This window comes from Juglans microcarpa x Juglans regia, chromosome 5D (assembly GCF_004785595.1).
Source record: "Juglans microcarpa x Juglans regia isolate MS1-56 chromosome 5D, Jm3101_v1.0, whole genome shotgun sequence".
Taxonomy (NCBI): Eukaryota; Viridiplantae; Streptophyta; class Magnoliopsida; order Fagales; family Juglandaceae; genus Juglans; species Juglans microcarpa x Juglans regia.
In genome coordinates, this window is record NC_054602.1 from 27,641,124 (window position 1) to 27,663,317 (window position 22,194).

A 22,194-nucleotide genomic window follows, 5' to 3' on the forward strand; every position below is an offset into this window, starting at 1 on the left:
CCAATAAAAGAACCAAAAAAGTGAGTGACATTCCAAGTGGTGCTTGAAAAAAAGAACAAAATTAATGAGGAAATAAGATACCTCATAAATTTATAAGAATAAAGCAAACACAATTGCATAAACAACAAATTAATTATACAATTTTACAAATGCACCTCAAACCTCAATCGTCTGCATGTAGTAAACTCATCATATTGATAGTCAATTCTACATTAAGATGTTAAAATATAAGAAATTATTATAAAAATGACATATCAAGATATATAACAAAACTAATTAAGTTTGAAATATATTACCTGAGTCTAACTTATAGCTCTCCACATCATCAATTGTATCTAAATAATTTTGACACAAACATATGGGAGTGGAATTCAACCAGTTTTGCTTATACACAAGAGTCTCCACAGTTCTAGGAGCCAAAAAACTCCAAAAAGGATACAAGACATGATCTCATTTGCTAAATGTTGATTCAGATGCTACGGTGGTAATCAGAATGACCAAGATATCTCTCGCCATAATAGCAAGAACTGGATATCAAAACCGTTCTAGCTCCGATTTACAGTCCATCAAGCTTGCTGATTTCTGCTCGTTAAGGAAATTTCCCAAAAAAGCTAAGGGATCGGTTGAAGAGCTACTCCACATTGAGATACTACTCTCATTACAAGTGTCAGAAATATTTGAATTAGACCCACATGTGTATCGACCACCAAACGTAACATACTGTTTATATAAAAATTTCATATCCCTCTTAAGGATTTCAACAAATTCTTCACCCTTCTCATCGCCCAATGTTTGATTGAACCAATATGCTTGAGTAGCCAACTTGTACCGCAGATCAAGAATGGTAGCAACAAACAACAACCTGTTTATCTTTCCAAGTTCCTCCCAATATTTATCATATTTTTTTTTATTCTAAAAGTCATTGCACTGAGACGTCGATTATTACTATCGCAAAAACTATTCAAATTTGCATGAATATTAATGAGCTCTTCAAAATACAGATTCGCATATAATGTACCAGAAATACACAATGTGACATTATAAAATACTCCTAGAAACTTCGAAATGTTTTTTATAGCCTCTCAATCATCAAGCACAAAAGCTCCTAATCCTCTGCTCCCATGCTCATCTTCAGACAAATAAACCTGTGAGTTCAGATTCTCATCAAGGAAAAGTTGTAAGGTTTTTTTATACTTCTCAACCACATCTAACATAAGAAAAGTTGAGTCTCATCTAGTAGGTATGTCAAGACATAAGAAAATATTATATGAAACTTTTGACCCCTCAATACAAGACTTGAAAGTGACAAGTCTTTAGGGAGAAGATTTCACATACCTAATCAAATTACGGATATTTGTGATTGATTCATCAACTTCTTTTAAACCTTCTTGGATAATAAGGTTTAAAATGTGTGCAGTACACCTCATGTGAATAAAGTCATGATCTGCAACACACTCCAATCTTCCAACTTCAATTATTCTCATCCAATTAATAGCGGGGTCATTAGAGGAAGCATTGTCTGCCGTTATTATAAGAATTTTGTCAATCTCCCAATCAAGCATAAACTCTAACACCCTCCCAATCGTTGCACCTTTGTGATCACTAATACAACTAAATGAAATTATCTGTTTATGCAACTTCTAACTGCTATCAATAAAATGAGCCGTGACATATATGTAATTAATGTTTTGGATAGACGTCCAAGTATTGGTGCTCAAGCACACTCTTTGCTTAGTAGTGAAAATGTAACTAAAAAAGCAACTTATCAACTATCATCATCCTAGCAAGGACATCCCTAATTTTTTTCTCTTTATACTTGGTCATCCCTAGTGCCTTTTCCCATTCCTCTCCTTCAACTCTTTCCTCCAAGAGGAATAATTGTTGACTCTTGTCCAATCTACTCTTGCTTTAGGGCAAAGGGAGATATGTGCTTTCAAGGCTGAAGCGCCCTGCCTCTTGGGATGACATTTCCACAACCTCCCACAATGGTTGCAAGTGGTTGTAGGTTCATCGGGATCACAATCAAGGACTCTTGTGAAGTGATCTCATACCTCATACGATCTCATACCTCACACATATTCTTAGGGTTTCTACTACTTAGTGGAGGGCAAATGGTAGAACATAAGATATTAAGAGTGCTAATCAAAGAGTCTAATCATTTACTAGACTCTTTGATAATGGGGGCCTCAATAGGCTATAGTGGTCTTTTTGGTCATGATGTAGAGGTGGACGTATGAGTGCTTGCAGCGCCTTCAACATTCATGATTTAAAACTAAAACACAATACAACAAATCAAAAGCTTCATGATCAGATTCACAACCAAAGATTCACAACCAATGATTCACAACCATATTAAAACTAGAGAACAGAATATAGATTCACAAAGAGATGAATCATTAGAAACAAATGATACAAAACTTAGAGCATAACTTAAAATTATTTGCAAATATTGTAAATAACAAAAAGTAATCTAAGATTACTCACAAACAAAAAGATTCACAAAGTTCTTGCATATCATAAACACAGATCATAAACACAGAGTCACAGACCACTACACAGATTCATAGATTATAATTAATTTAATTAAAACAGCCAGGCATTTACACATCTACACAAATTCACAACCAAGAATTCACAAAATAGATTAATTTCTCTTTTCATTTACACATTGAAACAAAATAATACAAAGCAATGAAGCAAGGCATAGGATGTAGTAGATTCGTGAGAGTAACATGCAACAGAATAATACATAAATATGCAGCAGAATCACCAATTATAGAATAAATTACTTTACAAACGTACAAGTAAAACCGCATCTACATGCAGACACACACACTGATAAATACCATCAAATAATTCATTATACAAAAACTCGGGATATCAACAATAATACAACTTGGGATATAAAACTGACATATGCAACTGGGGAAATAAACAATAATACATTCACCAAACCTCCACAATCAACCAGAGATAAGATCCAAAAAACGAAAAATAAGTTCACATAATGAAAGAGGCACTTACAATTATCGATGTCATTAGGCAGTGGTTGAGGATGCAACTGAGTCAAAGAGTGGGTTTGAGAGTGAGTGAGTGAGTGGTTCAGAAGGGTCGGATGGCGAGAGGCATTTGAAGGATGGCGTTTGCACGATGGGGGAAGAGGTTGAGAGGCGAGTGGTGACTGGAGGCTAGGGTTTTTTCAAGGAAAGTTATGAGGGTGAGGTACTGAGGTAGCAGGGGGGAATAGGTCAGATGATATTTAGTCAAAACGACGCCGTTTTGCTGTGGAAGAATAAAGTCTCGTACAATCTAACCAAAACGACATCGTTTTGACTAGAAAAACGATGTCGTTTTGGCTGAATTTGGGTTGGGTTTTGCCTTTTGGGCTGTACTGCTTCCATTTTTGGCCCTTTTGAGCTTTTAAACCCAATTTTTTTTCCTTATGGGCTTTTTTCTCCTAAATCCTGAACTAAACCCTATTTTATAAAATACTAAATTTAATTTTAATCTTTATCTTTGTTTTAGGCTTTCAACCCTAAGTTTTTTTATTTATGGTTTTTATAATTGTTAGTATTAATTATTATTAGATATTAATTATATGTTATAATATTATACGTTTAACATTTTATCATATTATAGTGTCTAATTATATGTTATCAACTTATCATTCTATTTATTATTTTTATAATTTTTTCCATCACTCAATTTTGATTGTTAGTATTGATTAATGAAAATTATTAATTAAATTGACTTGTACTATATTGTCTAAAATTTAAATATAATTATTATACTAGTATTATTATACATTTATACTTGTACTATAGTAATGATTATTGACAATCACATATTATTGTACTATAGTATTACATGTTATTAACTCATTATACTTGTATTATAATAGACTACTAGTGTCTTCCTTATTCTTATTATAGTCTATAGACTTGTACTATAGTGATTAATTACATATTATTATATTAGTTTCTAACTTATTTCTAACTTAATGATATACTAGACTTAGTATTATATGTTATTATACTAGTATTATTATAATCACATATTATTGTACTATAGTATTACATGTTATTAACTCATTATACTTGTATTATAATAGACTACTAGTGTCTACCTTATTCTTATTATAGTCTATAGACTTGTACTATAGTGATTAATTACATATTATTATATTAGTTTCTAACTTATTTCTAACTTAATGATATACTAGACTTAGTATTATATGTTATTATACTAGTATTATTATAATCACATATTATTGTACTATAGTATTACATGTTATTAACTCATTATACTTGTATTATAATAGACTACTAGTGTCTACCTTATTCTTATTATAGTCTATAGACTTGTACTATAGTGATTAATTACATATTATTATATTAGTTTCTAACTTATTTCTAACTTAATGATATACTAGACTTAGTATTATATGTTATTATACTAGTATTATTATAATCACATATTATTGTACTATAGTATTACATGTTATTAACTCATTATACTTGTATTATAATAGACTACTAGTGTCTACCTTATTCTTATTATAGTCTATAGACTTGTACTATAGTGATTAATTACATATTATTATATTAGTTTCTAACTTATTTCTAACTTAATGATATACTAGACTTAGTATTATATGTTATTATACTAGTATTATTATACATTAGTATACATGTTAATTTTTTATTATACATTGGTTATTATACATTACTATTATGTTATTATACCATAGTTATTATACTTTAGTTATTATACATTAGTATTACACGTTATTATAAATTTATACATTTGTCTTTATAGTATTATACTTTATTATAATAGTATTACATGTTATTATAATCTAGTTATTATGAATTGGTTATTATACATTACTATTACATGTTATTATACCCTAGTTATTATACATTAGTATAATAGTATTACATGTTATTTTTATAGATTAGTGTTTATACATTAGTATTAAATGTTATTATATATTAGTATTACAATTAGTCTTTATACATTAGTATTACAAGTTATTACATCAGTAATGTTTACATATGTCATATACTAAACTATTATTAGTCAATTTAGTCAATTTATATTATAGTATAAATATATTATTTTATAATAATAAACATTTCATTATTTAACTAACTATATAAGTTATAGTTATATAAAATATATGATGCATGTATAGAAAAATACATATATTTTTATAACATATGCACAATATTGGAGGCGTTGTCGGAGGTGGATTCGGAGCAGAGCCGAAGCTAGAGGATAAATTCGGAGGAGGAAGAATCGGAGCCAGATTTCAGAGGCGGAGTCGAATTTTTAAATTTTTGCTCAGTCCTACCTAACATTACTCTTTAGCACTATTTTTATGAGACTTTCAGACAATAAGGATCTCATGTGAATCTACCTGGTTTGGGTATTGAGAATATTTCAGGTATTCTAAAAATATCTCACTTCTGTTTATTATTTTATTATTATTTTTCACTTACTTTTCACTACTATTAATGACTATTTAATATTCTATTATTACTTTTTTTACTACTATTCACAGAATATCTGAAAATACTCATTACCCAAATCAAAGGGGCAATATTTTAACTCGTTTTAAATTAAATAATCCAAATCAAAGGGGCAATATCTTTTTATTTTATATTCCATCCTCGATTGCATAATATCTACCCTTAAATCAAATAAGAAAGAGAGAAAGAAAAAAAAAATAGTTAGAACACCTCGATAAACCATTTTCTTCATTGGGATGAAAAGATATCATGGATATATGAAGTTAGGAAAATGCTATACACCATACTACCATTCTACTTTCATCTCACTAAATATGATGTGACACATTTTATCATTAAATATATATTTATTACATGCTTCTTTATCATCTAATGATAATGAATGTGCCACATACTACTTAGTATGTTTAAAATTAGATGAGAGTGTTGTGTATAACAACATTACTCAGGAAGCAAACTCTTTAAACTTCTAAAACAGAAGTTAAGGAAAATTGTTATTATTATTATTATTATTATAACTTCTAAAAAAAGGGAAAATTAGTATAAAGGAAAATAAGAGTTTAAAAAAAAGGCCAAGTACAAAAAAGTCTTTAATTATACAGTTTTTGTTTTTTTTTATTCCTTTTAAATTTCAATTTATCATTTCATAGTTCGATAATTAAATTGGCCATTCATATTCCGTCAATGTAATTAAAGGCGGTTTTACCACACGATACCGAAAGCCATGTTACACCAATTAACGAACGACCTATTTGATAATATAATAAAACTTAAAAGAATATTTAATACTGTGCCACTCGATTTAATCGAAGAAGTAGATTGATAAGTGTAAATATGTACTTTTTTTTTTCCTCTCTTCTTTTAATTATTTTTTACAAAGTTTTAAATATTTTTAAAAAATAAAAAAATATGAATTCATTAATATTTACTTTCTTAACCATTAAGTAAAAATAAAAGTAAAAAATTTAATCGATTACTTTTATCAATTCAACTAGATTTTTCCTAAACAAAATTAGCCATAAAAATAATTAAATCAAAACAGAAAAAAGTTTGTAAAATAATAAGAGGCCATATATGGGGTGACCCACTGAACCATTCCATATAGTAGTGATTGAGATCAAACCAGTCCTAACTTTGATTGATTTTTTTTTTTATTTTTAAGTTATTTTTTGTATCTTCATTCTCTTTTGTTATATGTCTCGGTTTAGATAATACTCGGTTCTAAAATTTCTATTAATTTTAGGAAAATTATAAGTATTAAAAGTGATAAAAGTATTACATTTTGAAAAATAATTAATTGATAAAATAGTTTAAAAAAAATTTTAATATCATTTTTGAATTTGATAATATGGAGAAAAAAGAATAAAGATAAAGGACGGCGGTATATGAAATTACTATGAGCCCAAAAGCAGCCCAAGATGAGCCTAGGCTGTGTTCTATATGGATCGGCCCAATTTAAACATCGAGTCCAGTAGTCCACCCCTTTCTCCATCCAAAAAAACAAAATTCATGAAAACTGTCTTAAACCCTAGCCTCTCTGTTTCTCTGATCTCGCTCTGTTTTTTTTTTTTTTTTTTGTTCTCCATGTAGATTCGTATAGCGACGAACACCAAAGATTCAAACCCGACACAGCCTCACTCCACAAACCCATTTCAGTGATTCGAAGCATTCCACTCAATGGCATTCATTACTGTATCTAAACCCCACCAATGGACGCTTAGGGTTTTTCCCAACATTCCCAGAACCTCAAATACTTCCACCCTTAATCTACTCCGCTTCTTCTCCTCCACTGATGACACAATCTCCTCCGTTGATCAGAATCCAAACCCAGATCCCGAACCGGGTGCGCCTTCCGACCCAAAATTCGAAGTCGAAAACCCAAAGACGGCAGATGGAGAGCCGAAGGTCTACCAGAGAACTCCACGAGGTGAGCGTCGGAATCCAGAAAAGATAGAGGATGTTATATGTAAGATGATGGCGAGCCGGGCTTGGACAACCCGGTTGCAGAACTCAATCCGGGCATTGGTGCCCGAATTCGACAACTCCCTCGTCTGGAATGTATTGCACAGTTCCACTAACTCGGAGCACGCGCTACAGTTCTTCCGGTGGGTCGAGCGGGCCGGGCTGGTCCATCACGACCGCGAGACCCATCTGAAAATGATTGAGATTTTAGGCCGCGCTTCGAAGATCAACCACGCCAGGTGCATACTATTGGATATGCCGAAAAAGGGCGTCGAGTGGGACGAGGACATGTTTGTTGTCCTCATCGAGAGCTATGGTAAAGCCGGGATTGTTCAGGAGGCTGTTAAGATTTTTCAGAAAATGAAGGAATTGGGTGTGGAGAGGAGTGTCAAGTCCTACGATGCTTTGTTTAAGGTGATTTTGAGGCGGGGGCGGTATATGATGGCGAAGAGGTATTTTAATGCGATGTTGAATGAAGGGATTGAGCCTACTCGTCATACATTCAATCTTATGCTTTGGGGATTCTTTTTGTCGTTGAGGTTGGAGACGGCGAAAAGATTTTACGAGGATATGAAGAGTAGAGGGATTTCTCCGGATGTGGTCACGTATAACACTATGATTAATGGGTATTATCGGTTTAAGATGATGGATGAGGCAGAGAAGTTGTTTGACGAGTTGAAGGGGAGGAACATAGCTCCTACAGTTATAAGTTATACTACCATGATAAAAGGGTATGTTTCAGTTGGTCGAATCGATGACGGGTTGAGATTGTTGGATGAGATGAAGTCTTTTGGTGTTAAGCCCAATGCTGTCACATACTCGACCTTGTTGCCTGGGCTTTGTGATGCTGAGAAAATGTCTGAAGCTCGAATGATGTTGAAGGAGATGGTTGAGAGACATTTTGCTCCTAAGGATAGTTCCATCTTCATTAGACTGTTAACATGTCAGTGCAACTCTGGTGACTTGGATGCTGCTGCAGATGTGCTCAAGTCAATGATTCGGCTGAGCATACCTACTGAGGCTGGTCACTATGGGGTCTTAATTGAGAACTTTTGCAAGGCTGGTGTGTATGATCGGGCAATTAAGTTGTTGGATAAGCTGATTGAGAAGGAAATCATCTTGAGGCCACAGACTTCTTTTGAGATGGAGTCTACTGCTTATAACCCAATGATTCAGTATCTGTGCGAGCATGGGCAGACGGGGAAAGCAGAAATATTTTTCCGTCAACTGATGAAAAAAGGTGTTCTGGATTCATTTGCTTTTAATAATTTGATATGTGGGCATTCCAGAGAAGGGAATCCTGATTCTGCTTTTGAGATTCTAAGGATCATGGGTAGGAGAGGGGTTTCTAGAGATGCAGATTCCTTTAAATTGCTTATCAAGAGCTACTTGAACAGAGGTGAACCAGCTGATGCTAAAACAGCTTTGGATAGTATGATCGAAGTTGGGCATCTCCCAGATTCCTCACTCTTCAGGTCAGTGATGGAGAGCCTATTTGAAGATGGGAGGGTTCAAACTTCAAGTCGAGTGATGAAGAGCATGGTGGAGAAGGGGGTGAAGGAGAACATGGACTTGGTTGCTAAGATCTTGGAAGCCCTTCTCATGAGAGGTCACGTTGAGGAAGCCCTGGGACGAATTGATCTACTCATGCACAGCGGGTGCTCGCCTGATTTTGATTCTCTTTTTACCGTTCTTTGTGAGAAGGGGAAGACCATTGCTGCTCTTAAGGTGTTAGATTTTGCGTTGGAGAGAGACTATACTGTAGACTTTTCAAGCTATGAGAAAGTGTTGGATGCTCTCTTGGCAGCAGGGAAAACACTCAATGCATATTCAATTTTGTGTAAAATTATGGAGAAAGGAGGGGCCACGGATTGGAGTAGTCGTGAGGCTCTGATCAAGAGCCTTAATCAGGAGGGCAACACAAAGCAGGCTGATATTCTTTCTAGAATGATCAAGGATGGGGAGAAATCCCATGCCGGCAAAAAAGGGAAAAAGCATGCTACTGTTGCTGCCTAATTTGCTGCCCTTCATTTTCCTTGTCACTTTGAGGTGAGAATTGAGGCTTGAATTTTACTTTTAGAACGAGGAGAAAAAATCTCCTCCTCATTGGAATAAGTTTTAAACATTGAAATGTTATCTGTTTGTATCTTTGTTACAATTTCAGGGTTGTAATTCGTCTTGACAAATTTCCTGTTTTTTCTTCAATTTACTTTTGAGGTGGTAGTGGTAATAGGAAGAGTAACTGACCAATTTGGTGACAGATAGGGTATTAGCTACATCATGCTTCTTATGGTTTACATATATAACTTCATTTGGTTGGTCTGTGCCACCACATTGGATCCCCCTTGGTCCTTGCAATCATAAGTTTGCTGCTTTCACAGCCTTTTCGAGCTCGCAGAATATCAGCGGAAAGAGTACCTTGCTTCCTGTTTGTACTTTGGCGCCGTGCTGTGCTTGGGAAACTTACTGTGAAGAAGACATAGCAAAGCATTTAGCCCATTACTTGAGCCGTGATTACCTTTGCCTGCGGGTCATTGGATGATGCAAATGCTAATGTAATTTAACTTTTTCAGAAATTTTTGTTTATTGTTATTGTTCTGATTGTCAGCAAATTATATATTGAGTTTATATTAAAACTCAGCTCAATGCAGCCTTTATATCCCAACTTCTTATGCTCGTGTATATGGATCTGAGTACTGCCCATTGCAAAGGTTGAAATTTTGCTTCAAGATATCATTTCTTTATATCAGGCTTGCCTTTTCCTTTTGCCAGCCAAGGCGAGACCCACCCAATGCTGTTACTCCTTCAACCTATGGAAATGCATGTTTGTAATTGGTTGCATGTGTTCTGGATGTAGCTCAATTTGTGAAAAAGTTGGAAATTTCATGTTGAAAACCACACAACCATTACTAATCTCAGCATTTTGTAGGGGTATCATCTTGAGAATGGTTAACCTTTTGTCCCTTCCATTACCACCCTCTGTATAATCCCCCCTTCCTCTTTCCCTCTCATCACCTCTCTTTCCCCCGTACCCAACGCGGCAGGTTCTCAAAAGCCTCCAATCTTCCTTGGTGGGATGTTTCATTGAGCTGGAAGAACCTAACAGCCTAGCCATATACGCCACCATCAATGCAGCATTGAACTTTGCAGGCGAATTTCATATTAAAGACGAGCAAAAACCACTACCTGTATTCGTTTATCAACGGTCGAAGAATGAAGGAGCGAATGATCAATGGAATATCGAAGGCAGGGGAGTAAATAACAGAGTCTAGCCAAGCCACGCAGGTTACTGAGATATTCTGTGAATAGTAATAAAAAAATAATAATTGAATATTAATTAGTAGTGAATAGTAATAAAAAATAAATAAAAAATAATAATAAAATAATAAATAATAGTGAAGTATTCTCAAAACATCTCTAAATACCTGAGAATACCTTAATACTCAAACTAGGGTCTTCATCAAAGTTAAAGCAAATCTAACATGGCAGTTATTTTGTATAATTCACACAACTTAAAATGCTACCGTTAGAGTATTGCCAAGTCCAAATCTTGACTAGAATTTGAAGTTTTAGTTATAGTCAAAACTTTTGGAGAGATTAATCTACATTAGGCTAGCCATCCTAAAATCAAATAGTAATATAATATTATATATTTTAATAATATTTCACAAATTTTTATTTTTTTAATATTTTACAAATATACTTCATATAGTTCTTCAAACTGAATTCAACCACCAGATGCCAAAAAATTCAGGCAAAATATATTACATACTGTTGAAAAATGAAATAGAATAGGTAGAAAATAACAGGACTATTTATCAAAATTGAAATTGATCATATGGTCTTTAAAATAATTAAATAATATAGACATTAAAATAAAATATAGATTTTTGAAATAGATGTAAGATATTACAAAACAGAAAGGGCATGAAAAGTAACATTTATATATAATATATAATGGGTCAAAAAGTTTAAAACTCACACACCTGATATAAGATTAAAATATGATAATTGTTAGAAACGATTAAAATATTACTTTGACTAGTGAATAGTGTTTAATCAAAAATAACTAAAGAGCTTAATTTATTGTAAGAGTTGTGCTACACAGAAACTCACACTCTTACACATTAATTAAAAATATATAATTTTATATTTTTATCTTTATATTTTATATTTCAATTTAATATAAAATACGAGAATAAAAAAATAAAATTATATATTTTTAAGTAGTGTATAAGTACGAGCCTCATGTATAGAATTTTTCTTTATTGTAACTATATATTGAGGTTTAGTAGTTCGACCAGTCAAATGCCAATGCTTCATTTCTTCAGATTCTCCCTCGCCATCGAGTCGTCGTAGCCAGACCACCACCACTCTACCACGCAGTCATCAGGTTAGTGTCTCTGTCTCTTTCTCTTTCTCTGGCCCCCTTTTTTTTTTTTCAATTTTTTGGTTCATCGTCACATTCCATTGTTGCTCTGCTATGTATTTCTCTTTCAAATGTTGCCCTGTCATGGAGTCATTGTGAGCCTGTGAGTTCTCTCCCCTCTCTTGCTCTCTATCTCGTACATTCTTAAGATTTCTAAAGTTTTTATTTGCTTATCTTTAATTATTTGAGGATTTGGGCTTCGTTTTATTTTTTATATATTTATCTACCAGGAAAAACTCGTTGGCCCACCCTTCTGCCTGTAGGGCGGATTGGTGTAAACTTAGCTATGGTCACGCCGTGTGCAAGGCAGAGGGATAGGGCTAGGCAAAATATGCCGAGCAGTGGCGGGTAGCACCCCTAGGTTTGGGCTCGATTAGAATGTGATCTTTAGTAAATTAGTTAAACTGGAATGCTAAAACAGATTTGATTATTAAACAACTCAAACTTGCCAAATCTTGATTCGGCTCATGAACATAGTTTGGAAAAGCTCAACTCAACTCGTTTAGCTCATTTATATGTATTAGTGTATATGTGAATACAGACATACATATATATATATATATGTAATTAAAAAACTTTATATGAATATAAAGTTTCTCGAAATTTTCTACTCTCAACCCAAACATCTTCACGCCAAAACAATTTCAATTGTCAAAACGTCTTACCTATTTTCGTAACAAACAAAAACTAAAATAACTTCTACAAATTGAAAACAAAAACCTCTCACAAAAATTTTCTTCCCGGGTCCACTTCTCAAATCCCAATAAACATATCTCTAAAACATTTTCTCAATCCAAACATATCTTTTTGGGTCTCACCGCTTTTACAAAACCCCATAAAACCCATCTTTAAAAGTTTTATATAAAATTGCATTAATTGTTAAAAGAATATCTTACATCTGAACATCCCCATCAATAATTCATTGGCAAAATGGGAGAGGACTCCCGCTAAAGAATTCACTGGCAACTTCTAGCAAATCATCTATCACGATATCCCATTAATCTAAATAAAAACTTGACCCAAAACTATCTAATGCAGGGCTACTATCCATGAAAATCTTTCAGAGCTTTCTTTAGTTCATTAATTGTTGGAGTTTTGCATAGAGATTATCGGGGAAATGATTGACTCAAAACTAAAATCAGATGTGTTTCCTCTAGAGGAAAGCATGTCTTCAAAGAACAAAACTGCAGCGTCATGAATTTTTTCGAAGAGTTCAATACTGTCCCATCCTCCGGTGTCATTTTTTTGACAATAGCACTTTTCCTTTATTGTTGGAGTGCAGCATGGCATCTCCTTCATTGAGCCACTTTACCTGAGCTTTTTGTTTCATAATGATTTAGGCCTCGTTTGGTTACACAGATAAGATGAAATGAGATAAAAAAATTTGTGAATAGTAGTGAGATAGTTTGTGAATAGTAGTGAAATGGTTTGAGTTAAAATATTTTATGAGGTTTTGGGTAAGAAGAAAAAAAAAAGTCGAATAAAAATATTATAAAATTAAAATATTATTAGAACATAATTTTTTAATATTGTTTTTGAGATGAGATGGGTTGAGACCATCTGTGAATCCAAACAAGGCCTTAGGGTCCACACATGACAATTCGACCAAACTTTTTTTATAAGTAAAATTTTATTGAATCAATTAAATAGGCATAGCCCAAGTTCACAGCAAGTATACAAGATTGAACACCTAGTTACAAGCTAGGAGTTAGAAATAGGTATAAGAAAATCATGAAAACTAGCTCCATTAAAGACAATAGCGGATGCCAATAGAATTAAGGTAGGGATCTTCTAAAGATCTTTTTTGGTCCTTAAAACTCTGTCTATTCCTTTTAAGCCAAATGCACCACATAGGACATAAAGAAGTCATTTTCCACATGGCGGCGATATGGTGGTTACCCGAAATCTCAAACTAGCAAGGAGATCCACCACCCTCCTTGGCATCACCCATGAAATTCGAACCTATTAAAAATCTCCTTCCTAAAAACCTTGTCACCTCACAATGAAGTAATAAATGATCCACATACTCACCACTTTTCTTACATATGTACCACCAGTCCCATGGTCAAGATCTTTCCATGGGAAGCAGTCCAGCCAAAGAAAGCCACTTTGGGAGGCACCTTAGTCCTCCAAATACACTTTAAAAAAATGATCAAGGTTCTGACCTGACATAACCTTGTACATGGATCGGACTGTCAACTTCTTGTTCCTAGGATGAATCCAGAGCATCCTATCCACCTCACCACAACCAATACTTAACACATACAACAAGATGAACAGTGCAGAAATATCACCCTATTCCCTATCATGGGCAACTCAAAGAAAGTGAACATCCCACTGTAAGGAGCCACTGCAGCTATCCAAAAGGTCTTCCACCAAAGTCTCCTGGACGCGAGCAATCCGAAAAGGGAAGGAAATGCAATCTTCAGGGACATATCACCACACCAAATGTCTTGCCAAAATCTGACCCTGGATCCCTAGCCCAACCCAAATCTAAAGTGACAAACAAAATACCCCACCCATTCCTAATATTTTTTCACAACTCTACACCATGCACACCTCTTTAAGCACCCCCCCCCCCCCCCCCCCCCCCCCCCCCCCCCTACAAAAAAAAAAAAAAAAAAAAAAAAAAATCACTTCCATATTTGGAATCAATAATAACCCTCCATTAAGACTCCCCTTCCTGATTATACCGTCATAACCATTTCACAAGGGAAGCCTTATTAAAATTATTCAAATTTCGAACTGTCACCCTCCACTTGAGATCGGGGAGCAAACCTTATCCCAATTAGATCTTTTTTTGGATTAGGAATCCCCACTTACAATTCAAGTTCTGTCAAGAATCTAAAGATGTTATAGGTCCTGCCACAACATTCTCCTTTCTTTATAAGTACAGCTTGCATAGATAATTGATAGTACAAATACAAAGTCATGATAGTTAAAATACCAGAAACAGATCATGAGGTGATCTGTAATGGATTAAAGGACACTTAGTTATCCCATAATAATCATATCTTCCTGTTTTCTACTTCATTTGAGTTGTAATTATCAAATGAAGCTTTTTGGCAATGTGCTTTCATAAATGATATAAAAGGTTCAAATAATTAAAGGACACTTAGTTATCCATAATAATCATATCTTCCCGTTTTCTACTTCATTTGAGTTGTAATTATCAAATGGAGCTTTTGGCAATGGGCTTTCATAAATGATATAAATGGTTCTAATAATGTAATAATGAAAGGTTGATGTTTCTCATTATTTCCTTAACTTTCCAACTGGTGCTAAGTTTCCCACCCCTTTTATATTCCAAACAAGTGATCTGGGAATCATGAGTGTACCAGTTTGATTTAGGGATGATTATTTCCAAGTGGTTTTAGACTTTTCTTTTGAGCTCATTTCTCAACAAAATTATAAGTTATATCCGAATTAGATTCATAATTCTTTTGTTTTCTGATAAAGGCTTGAAGATCTTGCTTGTCGTATAGTCTTTAAAGAAGAGAAGGAATTTGATAAAGATAGGCCTTGTGACCTTTGTCTCTTGTGAAGCTTTATCCCCCATTACAGCCTCCTATATCAAGTCCAACTTCTCATCCTCATCAGATATTTCTTCCACTGGATGTATTTTAAACTGAATGGAGCCTGAATTACAACCTATGACATTTTCCGACGAAAACAAATAAACTCCGTCCTCTTTTCCCTTTCTTGCACGACACTGGGATGCTTTAGTATCCTTTCCTCAACCTTTAACCCCTCCCACAGTGTTCCCTTTCCACTTGATCCCTGGACCAAATTACTTTTTTTTTTTTTTTTTTTTATAGAAGTAATAAGATATTTTATTAAGGCAAGTAAATAAGTATAGCCCAAGTATACAAAGAGTATACAAGTGGAAACACCTAAATACAAGCTAGGGACTAGGAGCTAGGAAATGCTAAAAGAAAATCATGTAGATTATCCCCATTCGATACAAGAACATTTGGCCAAAGACAGATTTCAAAAGAAAAACTCTCTAAATTCTCCTGACGAGCATTCTCTATCACCAAAACACTGCCCATTCCTTTCCAGTCTTAGGCACACATCAAATATGAATCATCTTCCAAATAGTAGCAATGCGGTGGCTACCCATAAATCCTTTCCAACAAGCCAAGTGAACCACTACCTCTTGGGCATCACCCAAGCAATACTTGACCTACTGAAAATCTCGTCCCAAAAAGTCTTTGCCACCTCACAATGCAGAAACAAATCATCAACTGATTCACCATCTTTCTTACACAAAGAACACCAGTCTAAGCAGATTATACTCTCTTCCATGATAGGTTCATGAACTTGTACCACATTCACCATTTTAGCACCCATCTTAACAGAATTAAGAATTCGTTTTCGAATCAGCCTGCACTGTCTACTTCCTTTCACCAAACACTTTCGCCCCATTGTGATTTAACCCCTTTGAGGCCAATTACAAACACTTGGGAAGTGCTGTTAGTGCTTGCTGACTTGCAGAAAAAGGGAACCCTTTCGTATACCACCCTCTGCCTAAATCCTTTGCTTTTCAAAATGCCAATCCAAAGTTTGTCAATTAAGGTTTATATATATAAACTTTGACACATCCTAGCACAACTAGTTTAGGTAACATTAATGGTCACTTTATCCGCTTTGAGGAAACTACCCGTGGAACTTGCAAAAGCCTTCAAAGGTAATCTTAATTTATATGGATCATGCAAATTAATTGTAGGTTTTGTAGGTGAATTTGCAATTGATCTTTTTGTTAGTTGTGTCTCTTCGGATCAATCCAGTTTAAATGAAATTTAAGAACAATATGTCATAACCCTTGTCTCTAATATTTTCAGATATAGTTCAGGCCGAATTCTAACATTAATAACATGTGAAGGTGTTTGGGCTTCTAGTTTGAAGCCGAAGAGGCCTAAGGGCTAGGGGTGGGCAGTAGGGCCCCGCCCCTCGCTACACCGCCCCATTGGCCCCGACCCCGCCCAGGCAAGTCGGGGGATTTGCGCCGCAGATGCGGGGGGCAGGTGGCCCTGCCTGCATCTACGGCCCCCAGCAGAGGCGGGGGACAGAGGGGGCCCAGCCCTGCTATATATATATTAAAAAAAAACCCATAGACAAAACTTTGGGGTTTTTTTTTTTAAACACCCTAGACGAAACGACACTGTTTTGTCATTATAGACAAAACGACGCGAGGCCGTTTCGTCTGGGTTAATTAATCTCCCCCAGCCCCTCCCCTTCTCGAAAATTCTCTCAGTCTCTCTCACGACTCTTATTTCTCTCAGTCTCTCTCCACTCATCTCCGTCGCCGCTGCTGTCGCTCTCTGTGTCCGTCGCATCATCGTCGTCGAAGGTAAGCCCCAAATCCGAACCTCTTAGTTTTAGTATTTTATGTTTTTTGTTTGTTGAGTTATGGAGATTGGAGGAAGGTTAGGATTAAATGGAGATTGAAGATGGGATTTGTGAGATGTGTGCTGTAGAAAATCTTGATTGTGCATGTTATTTGTGAATGTGAATTTTTGTGATTCATGAACGGTGAATCTGTGATTGTGATTTTGAATTTTGAATTATTGTGATTCATGAACGGTGAATCCGAAACCCTAAATCAATTTAGAGGTTTTAATTAAATTCTCTAGGGTTCGATTCAATTATATATATTATATTATATATATGAAGCTAGCGTGTTGGATACATATTCTTAAGTGTCAATCTACGTAATAATATTTTTTATTTTTAAAATAATATTTGTACAATAAAATAATTCACATACTCATATTGGAGGAACTTTAGTGAATATAATTATATTACTTCAGATAATTAAGACTTGAGAAAAAAAAAAAAACCCACGTATATTCATTTCCTTTTCCCAAAATTTTTAGGGATAAAGATCTTGTAGAATTAACAACCTGTTTAGTGGTCATCCATGAATAAAAGTAATTAATTATTATTTAGATAAGTGGACGCTTTCTTTTTTATGTTCTATGTATTTTTAAATAATTTATTGGATGACTTTTTTTCGTTGATTCATATCAACTACCTTTAAATTTAATAGTAAAGGTTTTGTCGCATCAACTTTTTAAAAATTAATAGACAAAAGATGATAAATCTATAAATTGATAAATATTAATGTGTCGTACCATTAAATTTAAAATGGTGTTTGGGATTTAGATAAAAACTCATTTAGTAGTGTTCCTATTACCCCCTGAGAGATGGATGGGTAACACACACACACATATGTTTTTTTCCTCTTTCTAGTGTGTAATAGATAATAAAATAAAATAAAGACATTAATGAAATAATTTATTCATAGTTACAAAACTAGCAAAATCTTTTTGTGCTATTCATAATTCCTCCTTTTAGTTTTATTTTTGGTGCATATTCTTGCAAAAAATGCAATTCAATTAAATAAGCATTGCGCATTATGCGTTAGTGATGAAGGATCTCAGGTAGGAACCCTACATGCTCAGGAGAAAAAAAAAATTAATTACGATGAAATGCATCTTTATATATTAGATGAGTACTTTTGTACCTACATGAATTTGTTATAACAAAACAGATCAGTTTATGCCTCTATGTTGATCCTTTTCTGAAAACAAAGAATTAATTAATTAACTTTGAGTGATTGTTACATGGTTTTAATTGTTTGAACTTGGTGTGATGTTGCTTCATTTCAGATTTTTGTCAGTTTTGGGGAATGGAAAATCCATCAAATTGTAGTGCTAGCTCTCCTACCCCAACACCTATCCCTACGGACCCTTGTCCTGGCCTGCCCCCTTGCCCCCATAAAGCAAGAAACATGTTTCTATAGTATGGACCCACTTTACTAAATTAGAGGGTGGTGATCTCAATAACCCCAAAATTAAAAAAATGACGAATGAGAGTAGTGGGGGTACAACGTTGAAGGGGTATACTAAGTATGATCCTGAGGAGTGTAGAAGACACCTAGCTCGTATGGTCATCATGGATGAGCTACCTTTTCAATTTGTGGAGAGAAAAAGATTCCAAGCATATTCTAAGTATTTGGAACCTAGGGGGCAGTTGGCATCCATACTAAGAGCATTAGTATTGGCTTATGAAAAATATCTAGCTAGCTAAAATTTAGCTAAGGTCCTTATATTTTGAGCCTTATTGACTTAGGTGTTGTTTGGGAAACACATCCCATCCCTTTTATCTCAAAATTTTTCGTAATTTCCTTTCCAAACATAATTTAAACATAATCACTTTTCAATTTCAAATCTTTAATGTTTTCATCTAACTTATCTTAGGTGCAAAAATGACTTTGGGATTTTCTTTTTCTCTCCGTACATTTTTCCTCTATTCGTTAGTTTGAACTGTGTTGATGTCTGTGGGAGATTGACTGAGTGATCTGTGAGTGCATGGATAGGAAAATGGTAGCTTTGAATGTTGTTAACATTGAATTTAAGTCTTTTGTGGTGGCGAGAGATGGTTCTGGGGTGCTTATCACTGAACGTGGCTGGAAGTTTGTAAAAAAACTACACTTGGGATCAATTGCAACAAGTTGGCTCATCAAGACACTGGATGACTGCTTGAAGTTGGGGAAAAGAGAGTTCTACACAGCTCATCGGGAAGGAGATAGGGGCTTTATAGCTCAAAGATGTTCCAATCCTCAAGGAGCATTCATGGCCTTGGTGGAATATAAACAAGGGGTCGTCGAAACTGTATTTTTATTCCTGAGGATCGAGTGGGAGCGGGATGGAGGAGGTTGGCGGAGGTTTTGAGGGAGGCTAGTAAAGTAGGGCATGCTGTTGGGTTGGCATTGCCAGCGTCGACGGCAGCGCTGCCTCAACACTCCAACGTCGACAGTAGCCTGGTAGCTTTACAGAAACCGAGCTTTCTGGACATTGCTTGAGGTATTGTTAGACTAGGCTCTAACTCTGACATGCGTGGGAGGGATGTTGGTTTGGTTGGGGTGGAGAGGAGTGGGGAGGATGGCAGGGGACGTGCTGGCCTCAACAAGGAAAGCATCGTTTGTATCTTGTCAGAAATGTAGGCTCAAATCTGTACTCTGCAGAGTAATATGGAGATAGTGAAACGCAGCGTTGAGGAGGGGGTGGAGGGAGTTGGGCTTGGGTCAGGTAGAAGGGCTTAGTTCTAAAGGGAAAGGGCCCTCTGCTGATGGGCCTGTGAATGCCCAGCAGCCTAACTTGCAGGCCCAACAGGCCTTCTGCGTGGCTCAACAGGCCCAGCCTGTCAAGCAGCAGGTCGCGGGGACAGTTTGGAGGCGTCGACCATCGAGAGCCGAAACTCCATCGTCGTCGGGTGGGTCTCAACCCCCATCGACAATGGGTCAGGGGTCGCCGTCAGAGGTGGTGGGCCTATCGTTGACGTCTAGGGTGCCAAAATGTACATTGGCAGAGTCCCGAGAAACAGAGGAGAGCAAGCGACGTGATGGGAACAACTGTCTGACGCCGGTGATTGCGCAGAAATGGTCGTACGAGGTGGTTGGGGGCCCCGCTAACTCATTTGTGCCCTCACAAAAAGGTTCGATGGAGGTCGCGATGGTGTACCTACTATCCAATCATCGGGACCTGCACATAAAGGTGTGATGGAGGTCGCCGATGTCCCCTCGACGTCATTGCATCGGCTCTGTCCACTAGGGAGTGAAGTTTCAGGGGAGATGGCTGCGGATCCAGTATCGCAGGCCATTCTCTCGTCGGGGAAGTTGGGGTGCGCACAGACTATGCCGCCGGTCACCGTCAAATCTTCAAGCGTAGCTCAAGCAATGCCCCTGGCGTCGAAAGTGGTAGAGGGGGTTTTAGAGGCATTGGAGGTCGAAAAAGATGGGTCCTTTGGAAAAATTTTGGAGGATGGGAAGTTGGATGAGGGGTGTATCACTCGGGAGCTATGGGTGGTGGATATGGAAGGGGGGATTGATGGGGTCTTTGGTCATCATCAGTGGTGTTGAAGGAGGCTGACTCTATGGTTCAATTAGTGGATCAGCTTATGGTCAGCGATATTGAGGGTGATAAGGATGAGTTGGAAAGCCCTACCCCGTTACGCACTATCACTCTAAAGCCAATGTACAATTTAACAACCGATTGGCTGTTAAAAAAAGTAGAGGAAGTTCAAGAGTGTGTGAGAATATTGTTTGCTAGGTATGAAGACCAGTTTATGGCCCTTTTGATTGCGATGGAGGCAGGGAGACCTACAGTTCTGAAATTAGCAGTGAAACGGGACCGAGAGTTGAAATGTCTCAAAAGCTCTATTAATTATGATAACAAGGAGGGAAGTGTGGGGAAGGAGAGGTTGAAGGGTAAGGGGACTTCGTCATTTAATGAAGCCTAAAATCCTTTCTTGGAATGTAAGGGGGATCAATGACGTGAATAAATATCTCCGCATTAGATCCCTCCTCCATAGTTGGAAGGTTGACATTGTCTGCCTTCAAGAGACTAAGTTGTGTGGTGTTGATAGATACATAATTCATAGCTTGTGGGGTTGCTCCTTTGTGGGGTGGTGTTATTTAGCTTCATCGAGAGATTTGGGAGGTGTGTTGGTGATGTGGGATAAGAGAGTGGTGGAGATCATAAGGATTGCATGGGGGTGTTCTCAATGGCTGTATCTTTTAAGAACATTGAGGATGGGTGGATGTGGGCATTAGCGGGGGTGTATGGGCCCAATGTAGATAGAGATAGAAGCTTTTTGTGGGAGGAATTGGTGGGTCTTCATTCCTTATGGGATTTACCCTGGGTTTTTGCGAAGATTTTAATATTGTTTGGTTCCCTACTGAGAGGGCAGGAGCTTCTACGTCATAAGGTGCAATGGAAGCCTTTTCAGAGTTGGTCTTTGACCTGAATCTTATGAATCTTCTTCTGGTTGGGGGGGGCCTACACTTGGTCCAATAGCTGAGGGGTGTCCCGGCTGGACAAATTTCTAGTCTCCTTTTCTTGGGAGACGCAATTTCCGGACCTAGGTCAGAAAAGGCTGCCACGTGTTTGCTCTGATCATTTCCCAATTTTGCTTGATTGGGGTGGTATTCGTGGGAGTAAACGTTCCTTCAAATTTGAGAATATGTGGTTAGAAGTTGAAGGATTTGTAGAGAAGGTAAGGGCTTGGTGGGACAATTATTCTTTTAATGGTACCCCTAGTTTCATAGTGGTGGGTAAACTTAAAACCCTTAAGTATGATTTAAAGAAGTGGAATGAAGAAGAATTTAGACATACAGAAGTGTAGAAAAATATCCTTTGGGATGAGTTGCAGGCTTTGGAGGAAGGGGTAGTTAATGCGGATTCTTTATTAAGGAAGAAAGTG

At 36.1% G+C, this 22,194-nt stretch overlaps 1 protein-coding gene across 4 annotated transcripts; it reads left to right on the plus strand.

Moving 5' to 3' along the window:
- The first annotated feature begins 7,040 nt into the window (after positions 1–7,040).
- On the plus strand, positions 7,041–10,161 carry LOC121264675 (pentatricopeptide repeat-containing protein At2g37230). Of its 4 annotated transcripts, none has more exons than XM_041167963.1 (2): positions 7,041–9,545; positions 9,702–10,161. In XM_041167963.1, the coding sequence occupies exon 1, from the start codon at positions 7,212–7,214 to the stop codon at positions 9,510–9,512; it is 2,301 nt and encodes a 766-aa protein (XP_041023897.1). In that variant the 5' UTR covers positions 7,041–7,211; the 3' UTR covers positions 9,513–9,545; positions 9,702–10,161. The 4 variants fall into 4 exon arrangements, with proteins under 4 accessions (XP_041023897.1, XP_041023896.1, XP_041023898.1 ...); XM_041167962.1 differs by having other exon boundaries at positions 9,758–10,161; XM_041167964.1 differs by having other exon boundaries at positions 9,855–10,161.
- The last annotated feature ends 12,033 nt before the right edge of the window (positions 10,162–22,194 follow it).

What these genes read in the sequence shown, in the direction of transcription:
- LOC121264675 (XM_041167963.1), top strand. Translation starts at nt 7,212, where the DNA reads ATGGCATTCATTACTGTATCTAAACCCCACCAATGGACGCTTAGGGTT.